The 19,380-nt window shown below is 32.5% G+C and overlaps 1 protein-coding gene across 13 annotated transcripts in view; it reads left to right on the top strand.

The window, feature by feature from the left end:
• The window catches only part of Tbc1d5 (TBC1 domain family member 5), a 476,492-nt gene that overhangs the window by 254,176 nt on the left and 202,936 nt on the right, over positions 1 to 19,380 (top strand). For 12 of the 13 annotated variants that reach the window (XM_070018657.1, XM_070018651.1, XM_070018658.1 and 9 more), the window contains one exon: positions 4,327 to 4,396. In XM_070018657.1, coding sequence (XP_069874758.1) covers positions 4,327 to 4,396 — 70 coding nt within the window. The remainder of the gene's footprint in view (positions 1 to 4,326; positions 4,397 to 19,380) is intronic. The other variant, XM_070018661.1, reaches the window with a different exon arrangement.

The raw sequence follows: 19,380 nt of genomic DNA, 5'->3' as shown, positions 1-19,380 counted from the left end.
TTGTGGCCACCCAGGCAAAAGTTATCAAGACTCCCGTCTCAACAAACAAGTCATAGATGGTGGTCACATTGATAGTATCATGTACACAGGACATTTAGATAAAGGGCCCCATGCCATCCCTGAGCAAAAGCAAAACCCTATATGAACAATAACTAAAGCAGAAATGGCTGGAGATGTGGCTCAATAGGCCTTGAGTTTGAACCCAAGCCCAAATGAAAAGGGAAAAACTGATTTTAAAAAAAACTACAGTGGAGCTAGGCTCTGGTGGATGACATCTGTAATCCTAGATACTAAGGAAACTTAGATCTGAGAATCACAGTTCAGTTTTCTTTGCTGTTTTCTCAGACTCTGAAACCCCCATCATTTATGTGTTGATCTGTTTGCTGGTGTCACACAGTTTCCTCTGTCTTGGTTCGCTTTTTTCACATTTTTGTTTCTGAGACTTGATAATTTTAACTGTTTTGTCTTCAAGCCTGCTAATGATATGCTATGCCTTCTCACACCTGTTTGAACCTTTTTAATCAACTTCTCATTTTAGTTACTTACTAGTTTGAGTATTTCTGTCATTTCTGTCCTTTCATTTTATTCTTCTTTCATTGTTTTGCCTGTTTTCCTCTTTGAGCAAACTTAAGATAGTTGTTTTCAAATCATTGTCTATTAAATTCAATTTCTTAACTCCTAGTTTGTTTGATTCCTTTGAATTAGCCATATTACCTTGTTTGTTGTATACCTTCTGATTTTTCTTTCTGAAAAGTTAACCTTAGTGGTTAGAATATTTACTGATAATATTGACCTTTTTTCACTAAGTGTTAACATGTGAATATACTTTAGTTTATAAAGGATTCTGAACTTCATTAAAACATTTCAATAGTTGTTGGTATTTCCTTTTAAAGACACAAAAGCTGTCAAGTCTTTACTATTCCTTATAGCTTTGTTTTCATCTTAGTTTGAACAAAATCGCTTTCCCTTCCTATTGCTCATTTCATACACAGTTGATAACAATTCAGAGATAAAAATCCTTTTTTATTATGGAATACTTGTAGAATTCATACTTAATATTATGTGATACTTTACACCTCAATGTTTTCAGATTATAGACGAGGCATATTTAAATAGATTCATGTATTTGCACTGTTATTCTGGCCATTGCTCATTTAAACTAGCTTAAAGTCTCTGGTTTTTCCTTCATGAAGCAGAAAGATATCTGATATCGAAAAATAGAATAAATGTTAAATATTGAATATAATTGTTCATGTATTTAAATTGCATAAACTATATCCATATTGTTTTACTCATTAGTGTACATTAGCTGTTGAAATACCTTTTAAATAGCATTTGAATTATAACATTTTATTGTTAGATAATTTTTTTCAAATATGTAAAAATCCGTTATCTTAAACCACATTTAGGTCATTGTGCTTCTTAATCATTTAAAAATCTTTGTAAAAAATTAATACTCTGTGTGTGTGTGTGTGTGTGTGTGTGTGTGTGTGTGTGTGTATGTGTATGTATATGGGTGTGTTTGTTATGGGAAAGCAGCCTATGCATCCTTGTTTCATTTATGGCTACCTGATAACTTAGTTTAAGACTTAGAATAACAACTAAAAATGTCATATTAAACTCGCTTGCACCCTCTGTTGTCATTTTTGGGAATACTACAATGTGTTCCCATGATTTTATTGTTATCACAGTTATTTATGTCCCTGAGAAAATTAATACTTCCTGTATTATAATTATCTCTAAATTAAACTCAATAGTGGTGTAATATTGTTCATAATTCTTACTTGTTGTTTCTCTATGTTACAGATATGTTTTTGTCATATAACAACTTAAATGAGAGATAAGATTTTCTATTTGTCATTGATTTCTCATAGTTTTAAGCCTGTTCACATGTTTCACACAAACTAAAGTCTCTATAATATACAGTACACTGTATTTTCCCTTTTCCATATTTTGCCTGTTTATTTGTAAACCTTTCAATAGTCAGACAATTGTCTTCATAAACAAGAATCTGGAATCGTCCATTCTAAGATTAAGAATTTATAAGTATGAGGAACAGATGTTTTCATAAATATTTGCTATAATTAATTTCAACTAGAGGATTGAGGAAACAAAGCAGTTTTCCTGCTTCAAAACTTTATTGATTTCCCCCCCACCCCCAAATAACGAATTCTGAAATCTTTTTTCTAATATTATTAGTGAAACAGTTGTACTCCTTATTTGGTATGTGTCTGAGAAAGAACAACTGTTTTTTTTTTAAACCTTTTTTTGTACCTTGAATGTTACATTTAATGTGACATTTTCATTTGGTAATGGTTATAAACCAAAGAAAGCCTTTGTAATATGATGATAAAATTTGGATGTTTGAAAAATCATGTTTCTTATTTGGAGAGTTTTATATTTGATCTGATAAATATCTTCTTAAAGGAAGATTTATTCTATTGATGAGATTCTACATATTTAAATAGCCATAATGTTTAGTTTTAAGGAGAATCAAGGCTCCTATTTTAAATGTATAATGTATAGTGTTTTTTCTATGCCGATTATGGAATGCTTCACAGGAAATGTCTGCAAGCTGTTAAATAACATGTGTTATAGGAAACTATCGTTTAACAAGTCAGAGACTATTTTTCCTTGTCTTTTTTTATTTATTATAATACTAATAACTTTAAAAGAAGAGGTGTTAATATATTAACCATATTTTCCAACTTCATCCTGTTTTGAAAGAATTAAAATCTATATAGCTAGATTAGTTACAAACATTTTTTTGTTTTTGTGGTTTGTTTTATTTTATTAATAGTTACTACTTTGAATGCTATGATCCATTTTAGGATTAAAAATCTTTGATACATATTTTGAAAAAAATAAGAGTTAAAAATTGAATAATACTCAGTCCAGTTCTCATCTTTCTAAACACCTTGACACAGCTACAAAAATCTTGACTTATCTCTCAGATTTCAAATGTATAAAAAATAGGTAGTTGTCATTAAAATTGCATTTCAGCTTTCATTAACCATTTAATGAGTGGCATAATTACGTAAGTATGGTAACTTAAGTACTAGACTTAATAATTTAAAATAATCTTACTTTAAACTAAAAGCTCTGATCTCCACTGGCACCTTAAATTTTTCAATGTAGATTGAAAGTATAAATTAAAATCGGACAAATCATTGTATTATTTTTTAAATACTATAAAAATGACGTAACCTGATGTTTAAAAGCTACATTGCAAGGAATAGAAGTATAAAATCAAACTGAATTACAGACCTCACAATTTTATTTTGAAGTATACTATAGATACATAAAAACTAGGTTATATTTTTCATGAATTATTAAATTATTAAATTAATTATTAAACATTTTTTATTGGAGCATTACTAAATGTTAAGAAAACTTACTGAGTTTATTTTTATCCTATACTTTTTAAACTGATGTGTGAATTTATCATTAATTAGATTTTATTTTTTATTTTTGTATGTTTTTTATTGTAAAAATGCTGTGCAGAGGGGTTACAGTTACATGAGCAAGGTAATGAGCATTGTTGCCTCCTCCTTTGTTTTTTTCTACCATCCCTTCCCTCCCACTAGAACTACCTACCCCCACTGCCAAAGTCGTAAAGTTTGTTTTCAACATAGTGTTTTGTACATCTCATTGTTACAATGGGTAAACCTGTATTCTTATTTAAGCATATGAATACGATATTTCTTTTTGTCAAAAAGTATTATAAGTGTTACTATAGGAGACACAACTGCCCATTTCTATGTTTCTTTTTTTTAATATGTTTTAAATTTCTGAGCTTCAAACAGTTCAAACATAAAGCTAAAGATTAAAATATGAAGTTTTTTCGGGGGAATCATTGATTATACTATAAAGTTAATTGAAATTTGTTCTTGATCACCGTCACTTCTTTCCAAGTCTGGTTTTTGCTTTTCCTCTGCTTAGGAAATTTCTACATAGTGGAAAAGCGAGAGGCTAGCAAAGGGAGATAGGAGGTCTTTTAGCTGTACCAGTGGTGAGGAAAAGTGATCAAGATTACTATTAAAAGTTGTATTTTTTGCAAACAGCTTATAATTAAATGGTTCATAAATTTTAGTTTATGATTCTTGAGACAAAAGTATCATACTTGTTTCATTAATGTTACTGATTAATGTTTTTCCTAAAAGGCTCTGAATGTTTACATTCGAAAGTAGTTTGGAAAAGATGAAAAGAAACTATGCATGCTTTGGGAGACTCTTAGAGCTCTCACATACTTTTTCAGCTGAAATGTTCAGTTTTCTAAATTTCATTATTTCAGTGTTTATTTCAGTGTTTTTATTTTTTTTTCAGGAGATTCAAATAAAAATGGAAGAAGAACAAATTCAACCTTAGACTGTGAGGGGACTTTTAATTCATATAGGTAGGTGATAAGTAAATGGATGCATAATTTTATAAGCTAAAATATAAAACATGATCTTAGAGGATTATAATAATAATCTTAGAATAAGACTGCTACTTGTGCTTTAAAAGAATAATTTATGTGAAGACCATTGTGATGATAGCTGATTGTAATTGTTTCTAGATTTAACAAGTATCTGTAAAGAAAACACAATAAATTCTTGAATAAATAGCGGTAAATGTTTATATCTGTCATTAGCCTAGAGTAGAGTGACTCAACTGAATGTTCATATAATATTAAGCTCCATTATATTCCATTTTGTAAGTCTGGATTTTTTCTAATATGTTTCTTCTAGTACTACAAGTTTTTCTTTGTTGAAGTTTCTGCTAATACAGAGTATATTGCTTAGGAATGTCTAAGAGAGCTTAAGAATGGAATTTGTGTTTTATCTAAGTATTGTTTGTTAATATCCTAGTTGGGGACATCAGCAAATAGGAAAGCTGGATCTTAGTTAGTAATTTTTAAACTAGCTGCACTAAGGATTGGGATCATGGCTCAGATAGTCGAGTTCAAACCCTGGTGCCTTCCTCCTCTCAAAAAAATGAATACACTAGTTAAGAATAATGTATATTTTATCATTTTTGGTAATGGCTTCCTTATGACATATTTTTGTAAATGTTGATTAATTTTGTCCCTTGTATCAGGGAAATTCAGGAAGGCAAAGATTAAAGTTTTTCTGGTAATATTTGAAAATTGTATACTGAACTAAAGTGGTATAAGGACTTAGTCATTTTATTTTACAAAAGAAATATCCTTCAGAGTCAATATTAGTATATTTATTTTTTATTTTTTTAAATTTTATTTTATTGTAAAGATGCTGTACAGAGGGGTTACATTTACATGAGTAAGGTACATTTCTCATTGAGCATTGTTACTCACTCCATTGTTGTTCTCCCACTATCCCTTCCCTCCCATGACTCCTTTCCTCCATGATAATTTGTAAAGTTCATTTCTGACAGTGTCCTGTATCATTGTTGCAAGGGGTCATCCTTTGTACTTTTTTCAGCATTTTGTTATTTTCCATCCCCCAATCAGATAAACAAGATGGAGGGTACCAGAATCAAAGACAGAGATTGCCAGGGATAAACTAATGGAAAAAGAAAAATCAAATAATGTAAGAAGAAAGAACTAGATACAGTACATTGGTGACATCAAGGTTAACAGCTAAAAAAAAAAAAAAAAAGACCTGTTGTTTCCATGTCTTGGAGTTCATTTCAATTAGTATAATTTTTTATGTCATATGTTCATAGTTCTTGAGCTATTATGATTCTCTGTCAGGACTAACCTAGGCTTATACTAATTATTACAAATAAGGAAAACTATAGAGCCTATGTTTCTTTGGGTCTGGCTTACTTCACTTAATATGATTTTTTTCCAAGTCTTTCCATTTCCTTACGAAAGGGGCTTAATATGATTTTTCACTTAATATGATTTTTTCCAAGTCTTTCCATTTCCTTACAAAAGGGACGATGTCATTCTTTCTGATAGAAGCATACAATTCCATTGTGTAAATATACCACATTTTCTTGATCATCTATTGAGGGGCATCTGGGTTGGTTTCGTATCTTAGTTATGGTAAATAAATGGATAGGGCACAGGTCGAAAATTCCTAAATAAAAATCCAGAAACAAAACAAATCAAAGAAAGTCTGAATAAATGTGATTACATTAAATTACAGAGCTTCTGCATGACAAAGGACATAGACAGCAAGATAAATAGAAAGCCCACAGATTGGGAGAGGATTTTCACTAGCTATACAATAGACAAGAGTCTCATATAAAAATATAACTACAGCTCAAAAAATTAACCCCCCCAACAAATCCCCAGAGAAACAACTACCCCATTAATAAGTGTGCTAAAGAATGAAAAAGAGAATTCTCTGCAGAGGAAATAAGCATGGCCAATAGACACATGAAGAAATGCTCAACTTCTCTGGCCATAAAAGAAATACAAATCAAAACCACATTGAGATTCTACCTCATCCCAGTTAAAATGACCATTATCAAGAAAACAAGTAATAACAGATGCTGGCGGGGATGTGGCCAAAAGGGAACCCTACTACGCTGTTGGTGGGAATGGAAGCTGGTTCAACCACTCTGGAAGGCAATATGGCTGTTCCTCAAAGGACTAAACATAGAGCTCTCCTATGATCCAACCATCTCCCTATGGGCATTTATCCAAACGATCTCAATCTAGGACACACTAAAGCTACCAGCACAACTATGCTCATTGCAGCATTATTTACCATAGTTCATTATTAGTATATTTAGAATTATAAATGAAGAGACATTTTAATTAGATAGGTTGTTCTTCAAATTAGTTACAATAATAATAAGGTAACAACTATAAAACTTAGATAAGAACCATTATATTCTTGGAAACTCATTTGAATAGTAATAGTATTTTTATATAGTAAGCATGGAATTTATGCTTGTGTTACATTATTGTTTGTATGCATATTCTATTTTCTTAATTGTCATTATTATCTTCATATCTTTGACAACTCTTCAGCATCTCGAAATGGCCCTTGCATGTAGGAGGCACCTAATATAGTAAATGAAAATTTTTACAGTTTGTTTATGAATTCCATAATAAGATGGTAATTGAAATACTTGACATCTCTAAGTTTCCAGTATTATACCATGTTAGATTGGTACACAAAATGTCACCAGTTCTACAAAAGGCTTTTTGCCATGTTGTTCTAAAAGGTATATCACAGCAGCATAGCTCATATGTAGGCATTATATTTTCACTGTAGCATTCTACCTTATAAATGTTACAATTCTCTAAATCTTTCTTTTAATCTTGAAGTACAAACTAACAGTTGAAATATTGAATAATAGGCAGAGTTACCTATCTTAATATGTCACTGTTAATCACAACAAAAATGAAAAAAGAAAAAATAAAAGGTAGTTAAGAAAATATTCATTATTTGGCATCTAGCACAAGATACTAATATATATGTAATCCATGGTGTTAATAACATTAAGTATGAATGAAATAAATAGTACAAATGGAAAAACATTTTGAAGGAAGAAAATTTCTCCTTATGTTTTATGTATTGTTGATGAATTATATTTTACATTTGTAGTTTAGCTAATTATAGGAAATAGTGGACATAACACTTTAAGAAGAATGTTTTCATATAAAGACATAGTGTTGCATTATAGTTCATTTTGCCCTTGTCCTTGAATAGTTTGAGGACTAAAATAGCTTAGTATTATTGAATAATTATATTCTTAAATGAGCTCTTAATTCGAGTCTATGCAATAAATACTAATGTTGTTAACTAAATTTTTAAATCAATGATTGTCACTGTGGTAAGGTTGTGATACTAATGTTTATTGTAATTTAAAAAGCAAGATAAAAAGATCAGATAGTAAATACAGTACATCAAAGTGGGTCTTTCTTTTAAAATTATTGTCAAGGTGAATGTACAGAGGGGTTTTAATTACATAAGCAAGGTAATGAGTACATTTCTTCTCAACATTGTTATCCCTTCCCTCAATTTTTTTCCTAAGTTCCCTTCCCCCCAACCCCCTCCCCAAGTTGTACAGATCATTTCTAACTTATTGTCTTATGTATATCACTGTTGCTTTGGTTCTCCCCTAGTCCTTTCTCTTATCATTCAGTTGTTTCCCTTCCCTTCCCTAATTGAAACAAATGTACATATTGGCAGACCAACTCTGTTAGGTAGTATCATAGTATTTAAGGTGTGAAATGAGTATTTTCTAGTCAGTAGACAACAGCTCTTATAATTAGCTTACTTATAAATTTGACAGTTGAGTTAAATGTAGAATTCATAAAAACACAGCTCTAGGAGGCTTTATTTTTATATTAACAGACAGAACCTAGAAGTTGTTGCTGAGTCACATAATGGCAAAAGAGTTGTCAATAAAATTTACTTTTGAAATAAAATACTTTTCTGTTGTCATTATTGTTCGTTTAAACCAACTAGAAATAGATGGTCAGAAAGAAGTATACATTTTTCTCCCAGTCCTCATATAGCCTTTTTTGCAGCAATTCTACTTTTGTATTATTTCAACTGCCTCAGAAATCACAGTCTTTCTTTCTAGTTAAAAAACTTAGCACCAGCAGCCTCTCAATTTATTCATACTTGCATTCAGTGTAAATACTAGTTTTAGTGTCTCATCTGTAACATGAGTAATATACATTTTAAAGTTTTTTATTCTCTTTAAGTAGTTGTATAAAGGAGTTGCCATTAACCAAAGCAGTTAGTGAATACAGCATATCACTGTCACATACCCCTTTCAACATTCTTACCCACCCCACTGAAAGCAGCCTTTTCTTATTTAATTTTAGGTTATGTATTAACCTGGCTCTTTCCCACAATGTTTGTAAAGATTAAGCTAAAGTATGTAAAACAAAACCTCTGAAAATTTAAATGCAGAACCTTGGTACCATTATTTTGTGTTTATCCAGTGAGAACTGTTAACTTTGTTGCTTCAATGTTTGCAGCATTTATTGAGGTTTTATTAACTTGTGAGTTAAGTCTCAGATCAACACACTTAAAGCCATTTTTTAAATTTTAGTTTACTGGTATTGTGTATTTAGATCGCCAGACTTCAAGAGGCCATAATCTTTCACAATTTCTTGTTTGCTTTCAAAATAATATCTAAATATAGTATATTGGTTGAACTATTGATTGAAATTATTTTGAAGACTTTGAACAAATCTTAACCTCAATTTCCTCACTTTATATAGTGAGGATAATAAAACATTGATACAAGGAGTATAATATAATGTTATTTGCTGAAATAAATGAATAAATAGTAGTCACTTTTATATTGTCAGTGCCATCATTTTCATCATTATTAATCTTTTGTAATTGTAGAACTTTGTTCAGGGTTCTAATGTACAGAGACCAGAAGGGAGGGGGGAAAATTAGTTCCTATAGAAAAATAATGTTTATCTGTTAATAGAACAGGAGCTTAAGAACAAGCTCAACCTGAGGTGTGAAGCTCTCAATTTCTGATTCATGTTGCCTTTGTATATCAAACTTTATACCTAGAAAAGGTGCAGGAAAGATGCTTTACTACTAAAACCAGACACTGATATCCAGAAGTTTAACAAGTTTTGAGTTTTAAAATCAGTAGATCCTAGCCATAGCCTCATGTCCCTAATGCTCCTAGACCTATTTTTATAGCCTAAGAGGCTTTACTTTGGATTTGTATCTTGTGGTTTTGATTCATTGATTCAGATATATAGAGCACAGGTGTAATTAACTCTTAAGGCACCAATGTTATTATTTATATGATGCAGAGCAAATAGTAGATAGTGTTTTAGACTTGAAGTTAAAATTTGAACATAACTCTCCCATCTAATTTGCAGATGCTGTGCTAAAATGGAAACTTCACAAAAACTGAAAAGACTTTTTATGGAATGTATTTTGTACCTTTTAAGACCTAGTATTAATGTCTTCTGTCAAATTATGTTTACTTTATTTCTTGTGTAATCATTAAAGTTGAAAGAACTTTAATGGGTATGAAAGAAGAGCATGAGTTTCCTGTCTCAGTTTGCACTAGATATGTAGCTTAGGGAGTGTAGCACAGAGCTGAATGGTAGAAGGAATGTTTTTTCTCTAGCACCCCCTCCTCTTCCCAAGGGCAGCTGACCTTCTCTTCGCCAAAAGAGGCAAGCCCCTTGCCAGCACATATGACTACAGACTATTACATTAATCTGTTTAGCTGTAGTACCAGCTGCTTGCATGTTTTTAATTATCTTATTAGATGATATAACAGTGACCTATGAAATAAATTGAAGGTGAACATTTTAAAACTTTCCATTGTACCATTCTCCTAAATATCTTTTAAAATCAAATTTAATTCTAGAAAAGTTCACAGGAAATCTATATTGTTTTGGAGTTGGATGTAGTGCTTTTTTATGTTCTTGAGTATAATATCAAAATTTCCAAGATAGAAAATAGCTCCACTTTCTTTCATTTATTGATAAAACTTAAATTGTGTTTATATAGCCTCAAATCCATGGTAAATTTGGCAGTCAATTTAGTTATGAAACACACAGACCAATTATTTGGTATTCTCTTAGAAACACAAAATGTTGATTATTTTTCACATACCATCTTATCACTGTACAAATGGCACAGAAATAGAATAAAAAAATCATTGTAGGAAGTGGCGCTGTGGCTCAAGTGGACTAGCCTTGAGCTGAAGAACTCAGGGACAGTACCCAGGCCCAGAGTTCAAGCCCCACGACCAAAACAAAACAAAACAAAAAATAATTGCAGTTTCTTCTAAAAATAGCTATGTACATTATATTTAACTTTCATTCTACTGCATCAAATAGTTTTTTTTTTCAACTTAATTTCAAGTGTTACCATTCATGAGTGTATTTTCACAATCTGTGTTTTTCTTGAAAAATATAATATCTTTGAGACTTTTGACAATTGAAGAATTTTCCAGTAAATTATTCCAATAATTTGTAAATATACTTTTGAATTCAAGAGACACACAAAATAATAAAACAGTTATTTAGTTATAAATCATAGCCACTAAACTGATTATAATAATTTAATTAGGATCCCTGGTATTAAATGAAAACAAAAATTATTTGGATAGAAAAACTGGTCACAAAATAACTCTGTGTGCCTTTTTAATTAACTGGTTTTACAACTGGAGTAATGGTGTGACTTGATACTTAAAAAGACTTAAAGACTTGAATACTTAAAGTGTCACATTATGATTTGTTTACTATTTTTTCTTACTTTCCTCCCCCTCTTTCCTTCCTCTATCCCTCCTTTTCTTCTCAGGGTCTCTCTCTATTTCTCTTTCTCCATCTCCTTTTTTCCTCAGTCTCTCCCTTCCTCCCTCAGCCCCTCCCTTTCCCATTTTCAATGCCTTACCTGTGCTTCCTTACTCCGTCTGTTTTACTATGTAATAGTCCAAGCTGACCTCAGACTCCTTGTTAATCTATTTTAAGCTTGAGATTAGGCTTCATCCTCATGCCTCTGCCTACCAAGTACTGGTATTATAAGAGTGTTCCACCACACCCAGTCACACATAACGACGTTTGTTTTTTTTTAAAGAAAAATATTCATTTCTTGATAATGATAATTTCTTCATTTATTTTATTATAAAGATGCTGTACAGGGGGGTTACAGTTACATGAGTAAGGCAATGAATACATTTCTTATCAAGCATTGTTACCCCTTTCCTTGTTGTTCTCCCACTATCCCTTCCCTCTCCCACCTCCCTCACCCCCCAAGGTCATTTCCAATATACTGTCTTGTGGGTAACCTTGTTACAATGGATCATCTTGTGTCCTTATTTCAGTGTTTAGTTATTCCCCTCCCCAAATTAGACAAATGTGTATACAAGATGCAGAGGATGATTTCTTTTTTATAAGACAATTATTTTGATAACAATAATTTCTTCTTCTTTTTAATTGTGAAACTACCATAAAGAGGGGTTACAATTACATGGGCAAGGTAATGAGTGCATTTCTTATCAAGCATTGTTGCTTCCTCCTTTGTTTTCCCTTCCCATCCTTCTCATCTCCCCTGACCCCCCCTCCCCTGACACCCCCCCACCAAAGTTTTAAAGTTCGTTTTCGACATAACGACTTGTACATCTCATTGTTGCAATGGGTCCACCTGTATCCCTATTTAAACAATTTGTTTGTTCCCTTCCCCTCAACAAATTATACCAACATCAAATACAGTGAAAACAGGGGTATACCGTGAGGGAGGGACATACAAAGCAACAAAGAAATATCTTATAAATATGTTAGACACAATAGCAAGCAAGAAAAAACATTTGAGTCCTTAACTTGGGGTTCATTTCGCTTAACATCAACTTATCTAACCATTTCTGCTTGTCTCTGACATATATTAGTTATTGCAAATAAGGGAAACCATTGGACCTATGTTTCTTTGGGCCTGCCTTACTTCACTTAATATAATTTTTTCCAAGACTTGGAAAAATTATATTAAGACTTGATAATGATAATTTCTTAATAATGATTGAAACTTCTGAAGTTTCTTTTCTTTCTCAATATAGTATATCCTTCAACTCACCAAATCATGGCTAGATGGTAAAAAGATTTTTTTAAGTTACTGCACATTCATTCAGCCTTTAGTTTCTAAAAGTTAAGTCTTTTTCTTAATAAAAAATACATTCAGTTGAACATTATCAAATCTTTGAATAAGTCTTAAAAATTAAACTTCAAGTCCTACTACAAAGATTTTATGTATCTTGTTTATTGTAATAAATAACAGGTGTTTACTTATTTATATTAAGAATAGAACCTAGGGACTCACACGTGTTAGCCAAGCACTGTACCACTGAGCAACATCCCCAACTTTTTTACTTTGATACAGGGCCTCCCTAAATTGACCAGGCTGGGCTTTAAATACCTTTAAATACCTTCTAAATTTGCATGTTAGAAAGTCATATATCACTAAAATAACATTGAAGTAGTTGTTTAAAATATTAGAGATGTATCAGAGCTAAAATCTACTTTGTATAAAAGGATTTAACATTCATAAATCTGGGTTCTTCAGAACTGTTAGAATGGTTTAACTTTTACTAATCTTGTTAATTTTAAGAATGTAGAGTCATCATAATTAATTTGCTACAGATTTATGCTGAGGAAAACTTGAACCCTGTCCCTCTCTTCACCACCCAATCATCAAGTTCCCAAACCCTCTTCATTCTAGTGACTTTTCTTCAGTTTCATAGCTTAAAAAGTAGAAGAGGAAAAATTTTTGTCATGATCATATTATTTTATGACACAAATCAAATTGTATCATTCTTTTCTATTCCTTTGGCAATATGGAATTTGAACTCAGTGCTTTGTGATTGCTAACAAAAAGCTCTATTACTTGAACCACACCTCTACCTATTTTGCTTTTGGTTATTTTTCAGATAGGGTCTCTCATTTTTTCCCCCCTGGGCTCAATCCTATTGTCTGTGCCTCCGAAGTAGCGGGGATTACAAGTATAAGCCACCATACCCAACCACAAACTATATTCTGAAGAATTTTTCCTTGTTGTTGTTTTCAAGGTACTATATGATTTCTTTTTTCTTTTGTATCTCCCCTACCCCATAGTTTATCCCCTGTTGTCATTGTATTTGATTTTGGTACCCTGGGTATTTTATATACGTTTATCTGAACTAGGGAAGGGAAGGGGAACAACAAAATGGTGAGACAAAGGACAAAGTGAGAACATACATAATAGCAATACTCACAAAACAATATGTTGGAAATGATCTGTACAACTTGGGGGGTGAGATTAAAGGAGGGAGGGAAAGAAGGAGAAAAATGAGAGAGGGGGTAACAAGTTAGACATGAAATGTAATCACTACCTTACTTATTTAACTGTAACCCCTCTGTACATCACCTTGACAATAAAATTAAATAATTTTTAAAAAAGAATAAGTATGTAAGCCAGGTGCCAGTGGCTCACACTGGTAATTTTCACTACTCAGGAGGCTGAGATCTGAGGATTGCAGTTTGAAGGAAGCTAGGACAGGAAAGTTGCTGAGACTTTTACCTCCAATTAACCACCAGAAAACCAGAAGAAGTGCTGTGGCTCTAAGTGGTAGAGTGGTAGCCTTGAGCAGAAGAGCTCAATGACAGCACCCATGCTCTGAGTTCAAGCCCCACATCTGACCAAAAAAAAAAAAAAAAAAAGTAAGTATGAGATTTAGGGCACCGATTTAAAAAAGCTCTGAGATATAAATAAAACAGACCAAATTTTACATCTTAAGCTCTACTACTTATTGATTTTGTGAGCTTAGGTAAAGTAATTAACCTCTCTGGTTTCTAATTACCTCATCTGTAAAATTGAATTGTTAACATCAGCTATATCATAGAGCATACCTATGAAGTGTTTGGAACACCTGCCTAATCACCTAACATATAGAAAATGACAAATGTTAGTTTGTTCACGTTTTCTTTCCTTCTCTAATTTCCTTTATGCTTTAATCAACTTGTTCATTTGGCAAAATAAAACTTTATTTTAAAAATGGAATGTTAACATATGTATACTTCTAAAGTATATATAAATAAGATTTCATAAATCATATTTACCTATAGTTACCTGTATTTATATAGGGGAAACCTTTATGTAATTTGTTCTTATACTTAACCTCATAATCTGTTTTTGTTTTTTCTTATTTTATATTTCCATATTTGTTCATGAAGCATCACAACCTTTATAGTTTAATGATTATTTGAGAGCACAAAATGTCAAATGATTTCATTTTCCAGAAACCAGAGTCAGAATATTATCTTTTGTTCTTTTCTCTGTAATGAGGCCACCTTTTGTTTTTAGTTTTTTTGTTTGTTTGGTTGGTTGGTTGTGGTGCCTGAACTCTGGGCCTGGGCACTGTCCCTCAGCTCTTCAGCTCAAGGCTAGTGCTCTACCACTTGAGTCACATGCCACTTCCAGCCTTTTTCTGCCTATGTGGTGCTGAGGAATCGAACCCAGAGCAAGGCAAGCACTCTACCACTGAGCCACCTTCCCAGTCCCATGAGGCCACCTTTGAAAGAAAAATAACCACATTTGAATGACCACTGTATCTTCTTGAAATAAGGCTATTATTTTCATGATAGTAGAAAATGATCAGTATGTATGCCTCTCTATAGTATATAAATTTTCTAAACTGCTTATAGATCACTTTGGGCTCTAAAAATGTTAACTTCCATTTTTAAAATTTTAAATGACATTTTTGCATTTATAGCCTTGACAGTTTACACAATTTAAGCATGTATGTGAAAATTTTTTCGTTCTTTGCTTCAGAAACCCATTGTATCCCTATTTATTATTATAGTCAGGACTTAAAGGAAGAACTTTCTGATTTGTCTGTTTTACACTGTCGGCTTTTAAACCTTATCATCCAAAGCTGTGTAAATGGTTATCTTTGAAAAGACAGTCAGAAATAGGAAGGTAATCTAACTTACGTCAGCCAGTACCCAGAGTCCCTTCCCTCAGCCTTGTTTCTGCTTTCTCTAGTGTTCACAGTTGAAATGTCTTGCTCTCAGCTCCAGGAGGTGACTTTATAAGTATGTTAGTATAGTAGCATATTCTACTATTTAGGTTTGTGGTGAAATATATAAAAATCAATTAAACATTTGACCAGTAATATTCAGGTGTCTCACTGGAAAATTTAAGAAAATCATATGTAAAAATATTAAAAGTAGAAAGTTATCTTTTTAAAAATTTTATGGGTAGCTTACTTACTGATTGGTCTGCTTTAAAGTTGTACAATTACTACATTTCCTATTTTTTAAATTCATCAATAGCTTCTAAGACTCAAAAATATCATTTAAGGAAATAATGTTTACAGAATATCTTAGTAGGACTTGATATCTAATATTCTTTTTGTGTATGTGTGCCAGTCCTGAGGCTTAAACTCAGGGCCCAGGTGCTATTCTTGAGCTTTTTCTCTCAAGGCTAGCACTCTACCACTTGAGCCACAGCTTAATTTTTAGCTTTTTGGTAGTTAATTGTAGGTAAAAGTTTCATAGTTTTTTCTGCCCAGGCTGGCTTTGAACAGTGATCCTGAGAGCTCATTCTCCTGAGTAGCAAGGATTATAGGCCTGAGCCAGTGGGCCTGGCTCTCATTTTATTTTTTAATGAGGACTTTCACAATTATTTTCCCATTTATATCTTCTTTGTACTGTTCAAGAGAGCTAGTATAGCTTCAACTATTCTACATATCTTGATTATGCACCAGTTCAAGAAGCCATTGTGTTAACCCTCCATGCACCAAAGAATAACACATATCCTTACAGAGCAAGTAACATAGATAACAACTGCTGTAATAATGGAAGCATTCATCCAGAAACCAAGGAAGACCAAATAGGGTAAATAAGATGAAAGGGTAGGATGGTAACTGATAGGAGGATTTGTTTGCTAGGCCTTCTACAGGAGCAGGAATTTTCAGGAAATGAGCAGTATGAACAAAACTAATCTTCCCTATCTTCATCTTTACTACCAATTCTTGATTGTCTTTGCCAATATGGTCTTGTGATTTCTGACATAGTAGCAAAGTAATGCCCTGAGACAGTTAATGTGACCTATATAAGAGTGGAATTTGTATGTATTTTTTCTATAGGGTAACATATTACTTGGCCTCCTGCTATTTTGACAATGTTAGGTTTTAAAATACTGTATGTCATATATGCTTGATATTTGAATCAGTGGTCTAAAAATTAAAGCTGAAAATATGAATTTTTAAATCATACAAAACTATCACCTCTGATAGCAATGTAATTGAGGATTTGTATTATATGCCTAAAAGTGAAGAAAGTCAACAAACCAGCTATAGAATAGAAAAATATAGAGTTTGTTAATGAGAGAAAATTTGAAGTTAAAAAGTTGTCCTAATATATTGTGAACATACAGATGTAATTTGAATCCCAGGGTTATAGATGCAATGCTCTTAGATACAATTTACTCTGTTTGATTTACTCTCAATAGAGTTTCAAAGACTGTGTGCCAATCTAATTTGTTCAGATTAGGAAAACAATTCACATGACATGACTATGTCTCTTTCCTTATTAGAGATAAAATAAGATGGTTGAATATTCATACCTCTTATTTTAATTAAAAAACAAAAACTGGTCTCTCACCCCGGTAATGCTAGCTACTCAGGAGGCTGAAATATGGGAACCACAGTTCCAGGGCAGCTTGGATAGGAAAATCTGTGAGACTCTATGTCTCTAGTTACCACAAGAAAGCCAGAAGCAGACACACTTTCATTGTGTGTCTGAAAATGTGAGATAGAAGCACACTGAAGATAGCTGGTGGTAGTAACAGAAGCACCCATAAGAAGAGCCAGATCTAGTATTACATTTTAAACTTTTAACCTTTAGTATTTGCCTTATTGTAACAATGATACCCACAAGACAGTATACTGAAATGAACTTTACAACTTCGGGCTAGGGGGGTGAGGAGTAGGTAGGAGTGTGGGAGGTGGGGGAGGGAAAGGTTAGTGGGACAACAAGGGAAGAGGTAACAGTGATCGACAAGTAATGTTCTCATTGCCTTACTCATGTAACTAACCCATCTGTGCAGCATCTTTACAAAAAAATGCTTAAGAAATAAAACCTTAAAAATGTTTATGAGTGATACCTATAAAATACTTTTAGCTGGCTGTCCAATAAATGAGGCTCTATTCATTCACCACTGCTGAATAGCCATTTATAATTGATATTTGGTATCTGTATAAGACAATCAAAATAAAGAATATTTCTGTCACCTCAGAAAGTTTTATGGGATAGTTATCTAGAAGTCATCAAGTCAATGATAGACATAGACAAAATATCCATTTTAATCTAAAGAAAAAATTCTTCATTTTAAACACACATGTATTTCTATTCACACAATACATTATAAACCAGTCCATTCTTACATGTGTAAGAGACAGGATTGGCTTTTAATTTGTATGTCAGGTTTTGCTAAATAAACTCCTATTTCCAAATTCTTATAGTTTGCTCTATTTTGGCATATGCATTTCCTTTACAATATTGCTTGCATTACAATTATTTCTCCCCCCACCCTTCTTTTTATTGCACCAGTCCTGAGGCATGAACTCAGAGCCTGAGCTCTGTTCGTGACTTTTTCTTTTTTTCCTCAAGGCTAGTGTTCTACTACTTGAGCCACAGTTCCATTTTGGCTTTTTGGTGGTTAATTGCCCTTGCTGGCTTCCAACCACTATCTTCTGATTTCAGCCACCTGAGTAGCTCGGATTACAAGTGTGAGCCATTTTGGACCTCACTTTTGCGTTTTTTATGAGACAGGGTTTTGCTGTAATTGCCTAGGCTGGCCTAAAATTCTCAATACTGCTTCCTTAGCGTTCTAAGTAGCTGAGTTTACAGCAGAAACCACTATACCTAGATTCCTTTATCATGTTTAAAATGTTATCTGACTCATACCAGTTACAGCAAATATCAAGGTAAATGAAGTAGAATGTGGAAAAGATAAAAGAGATGTGAAGGGAGAAGTCTCACAGAAAGGGATTGTTATTATTTATAAAAGATGTTCAATTAAACTATGGAATGCCAAATTATTTGCTCTAGACAACAGCAAAGATAATATCTAGTGCAGGATCCTTTTACGGCTTTATTGCTGAATACTGAACCTCTGATTAGAGTATTTAATTTTCTTATTACAAAATTAAAAAGTACTTCTATAAAATTCAAAAGCAGTAATACAACTTGATGCCTTTTGGACAAGCACAATAATTTAGGCCAATGTATTTTAATCTGACCCTTAGTTTTATGGCTCTTAAACACTATATTTTGAAGAAAATAATATGTTTTTAAAGAGAGTTTTATTTCTATCAGATGGAGGCTCAAAATTTTCCAATTTAGAGTTCAAATCCAAATCCAAACATCATTGAAAAGAAATTTTTGTAAAACCACACAATGAAATATTTTTTACCTTTCAGTGGATCCTCAACATTATGAAAACATGTTTTACCTAGATCTATGAAGAAATAAATATGCTTGTATATCTTCTCTCTCTCTCTCTCTCTCCCCCCTCCCTCTCTGTCTCCCCCCCCCCATCTTCCCCCCTATAATATATATATATGTACACAGAGGTGATAAGCTTCATCACTTCATTATGGTGGTGGTGGGAACCTTTAAATAAAAGTTAGTTTTAAAAAATTCCTGATAGAGGAAGCAAAAAAGCCAGTACAATTTCTAATTGCCTTTTAGAGACTCTGAGTTCCTCATTACCCGTGATTTAAGCTAAAAATGAGGTAATTATAGATAACATCAGTGTTTATCTAGTTGTTCTTGGCACCTGCAGTCCTAACGTTGTAGCTTACCCTTATCTGGTGCCACACTTTACAATCTGAGGCTGACATGTCTAATTTACACTTCTCATATTTCCATTGATTTCAAGTTAGATGTTCCTTGTTCTCTATGTGAATAGTATTTTTTAAATC

Source organism: Dipodomys merriami, unplaced genomic scaffold (assembly GCF_024711535.1).
Source record: "Dipodomys merriami isolate MVZ:Mamm:240054 unplaced genomic scaffold, mDipMer1.0.p SCAF_13, whole genome shotgun sequence".
Taxonomy (NCBI): Eukaryota; Metazoa; Chordata; class Mammalia; order Rodentia; family Heteromyidae; genus Dipodomys; species Dipodomys merriami.
This window is presented reverse-complemented; position numbering and strand designations above follow the sequence as displayed.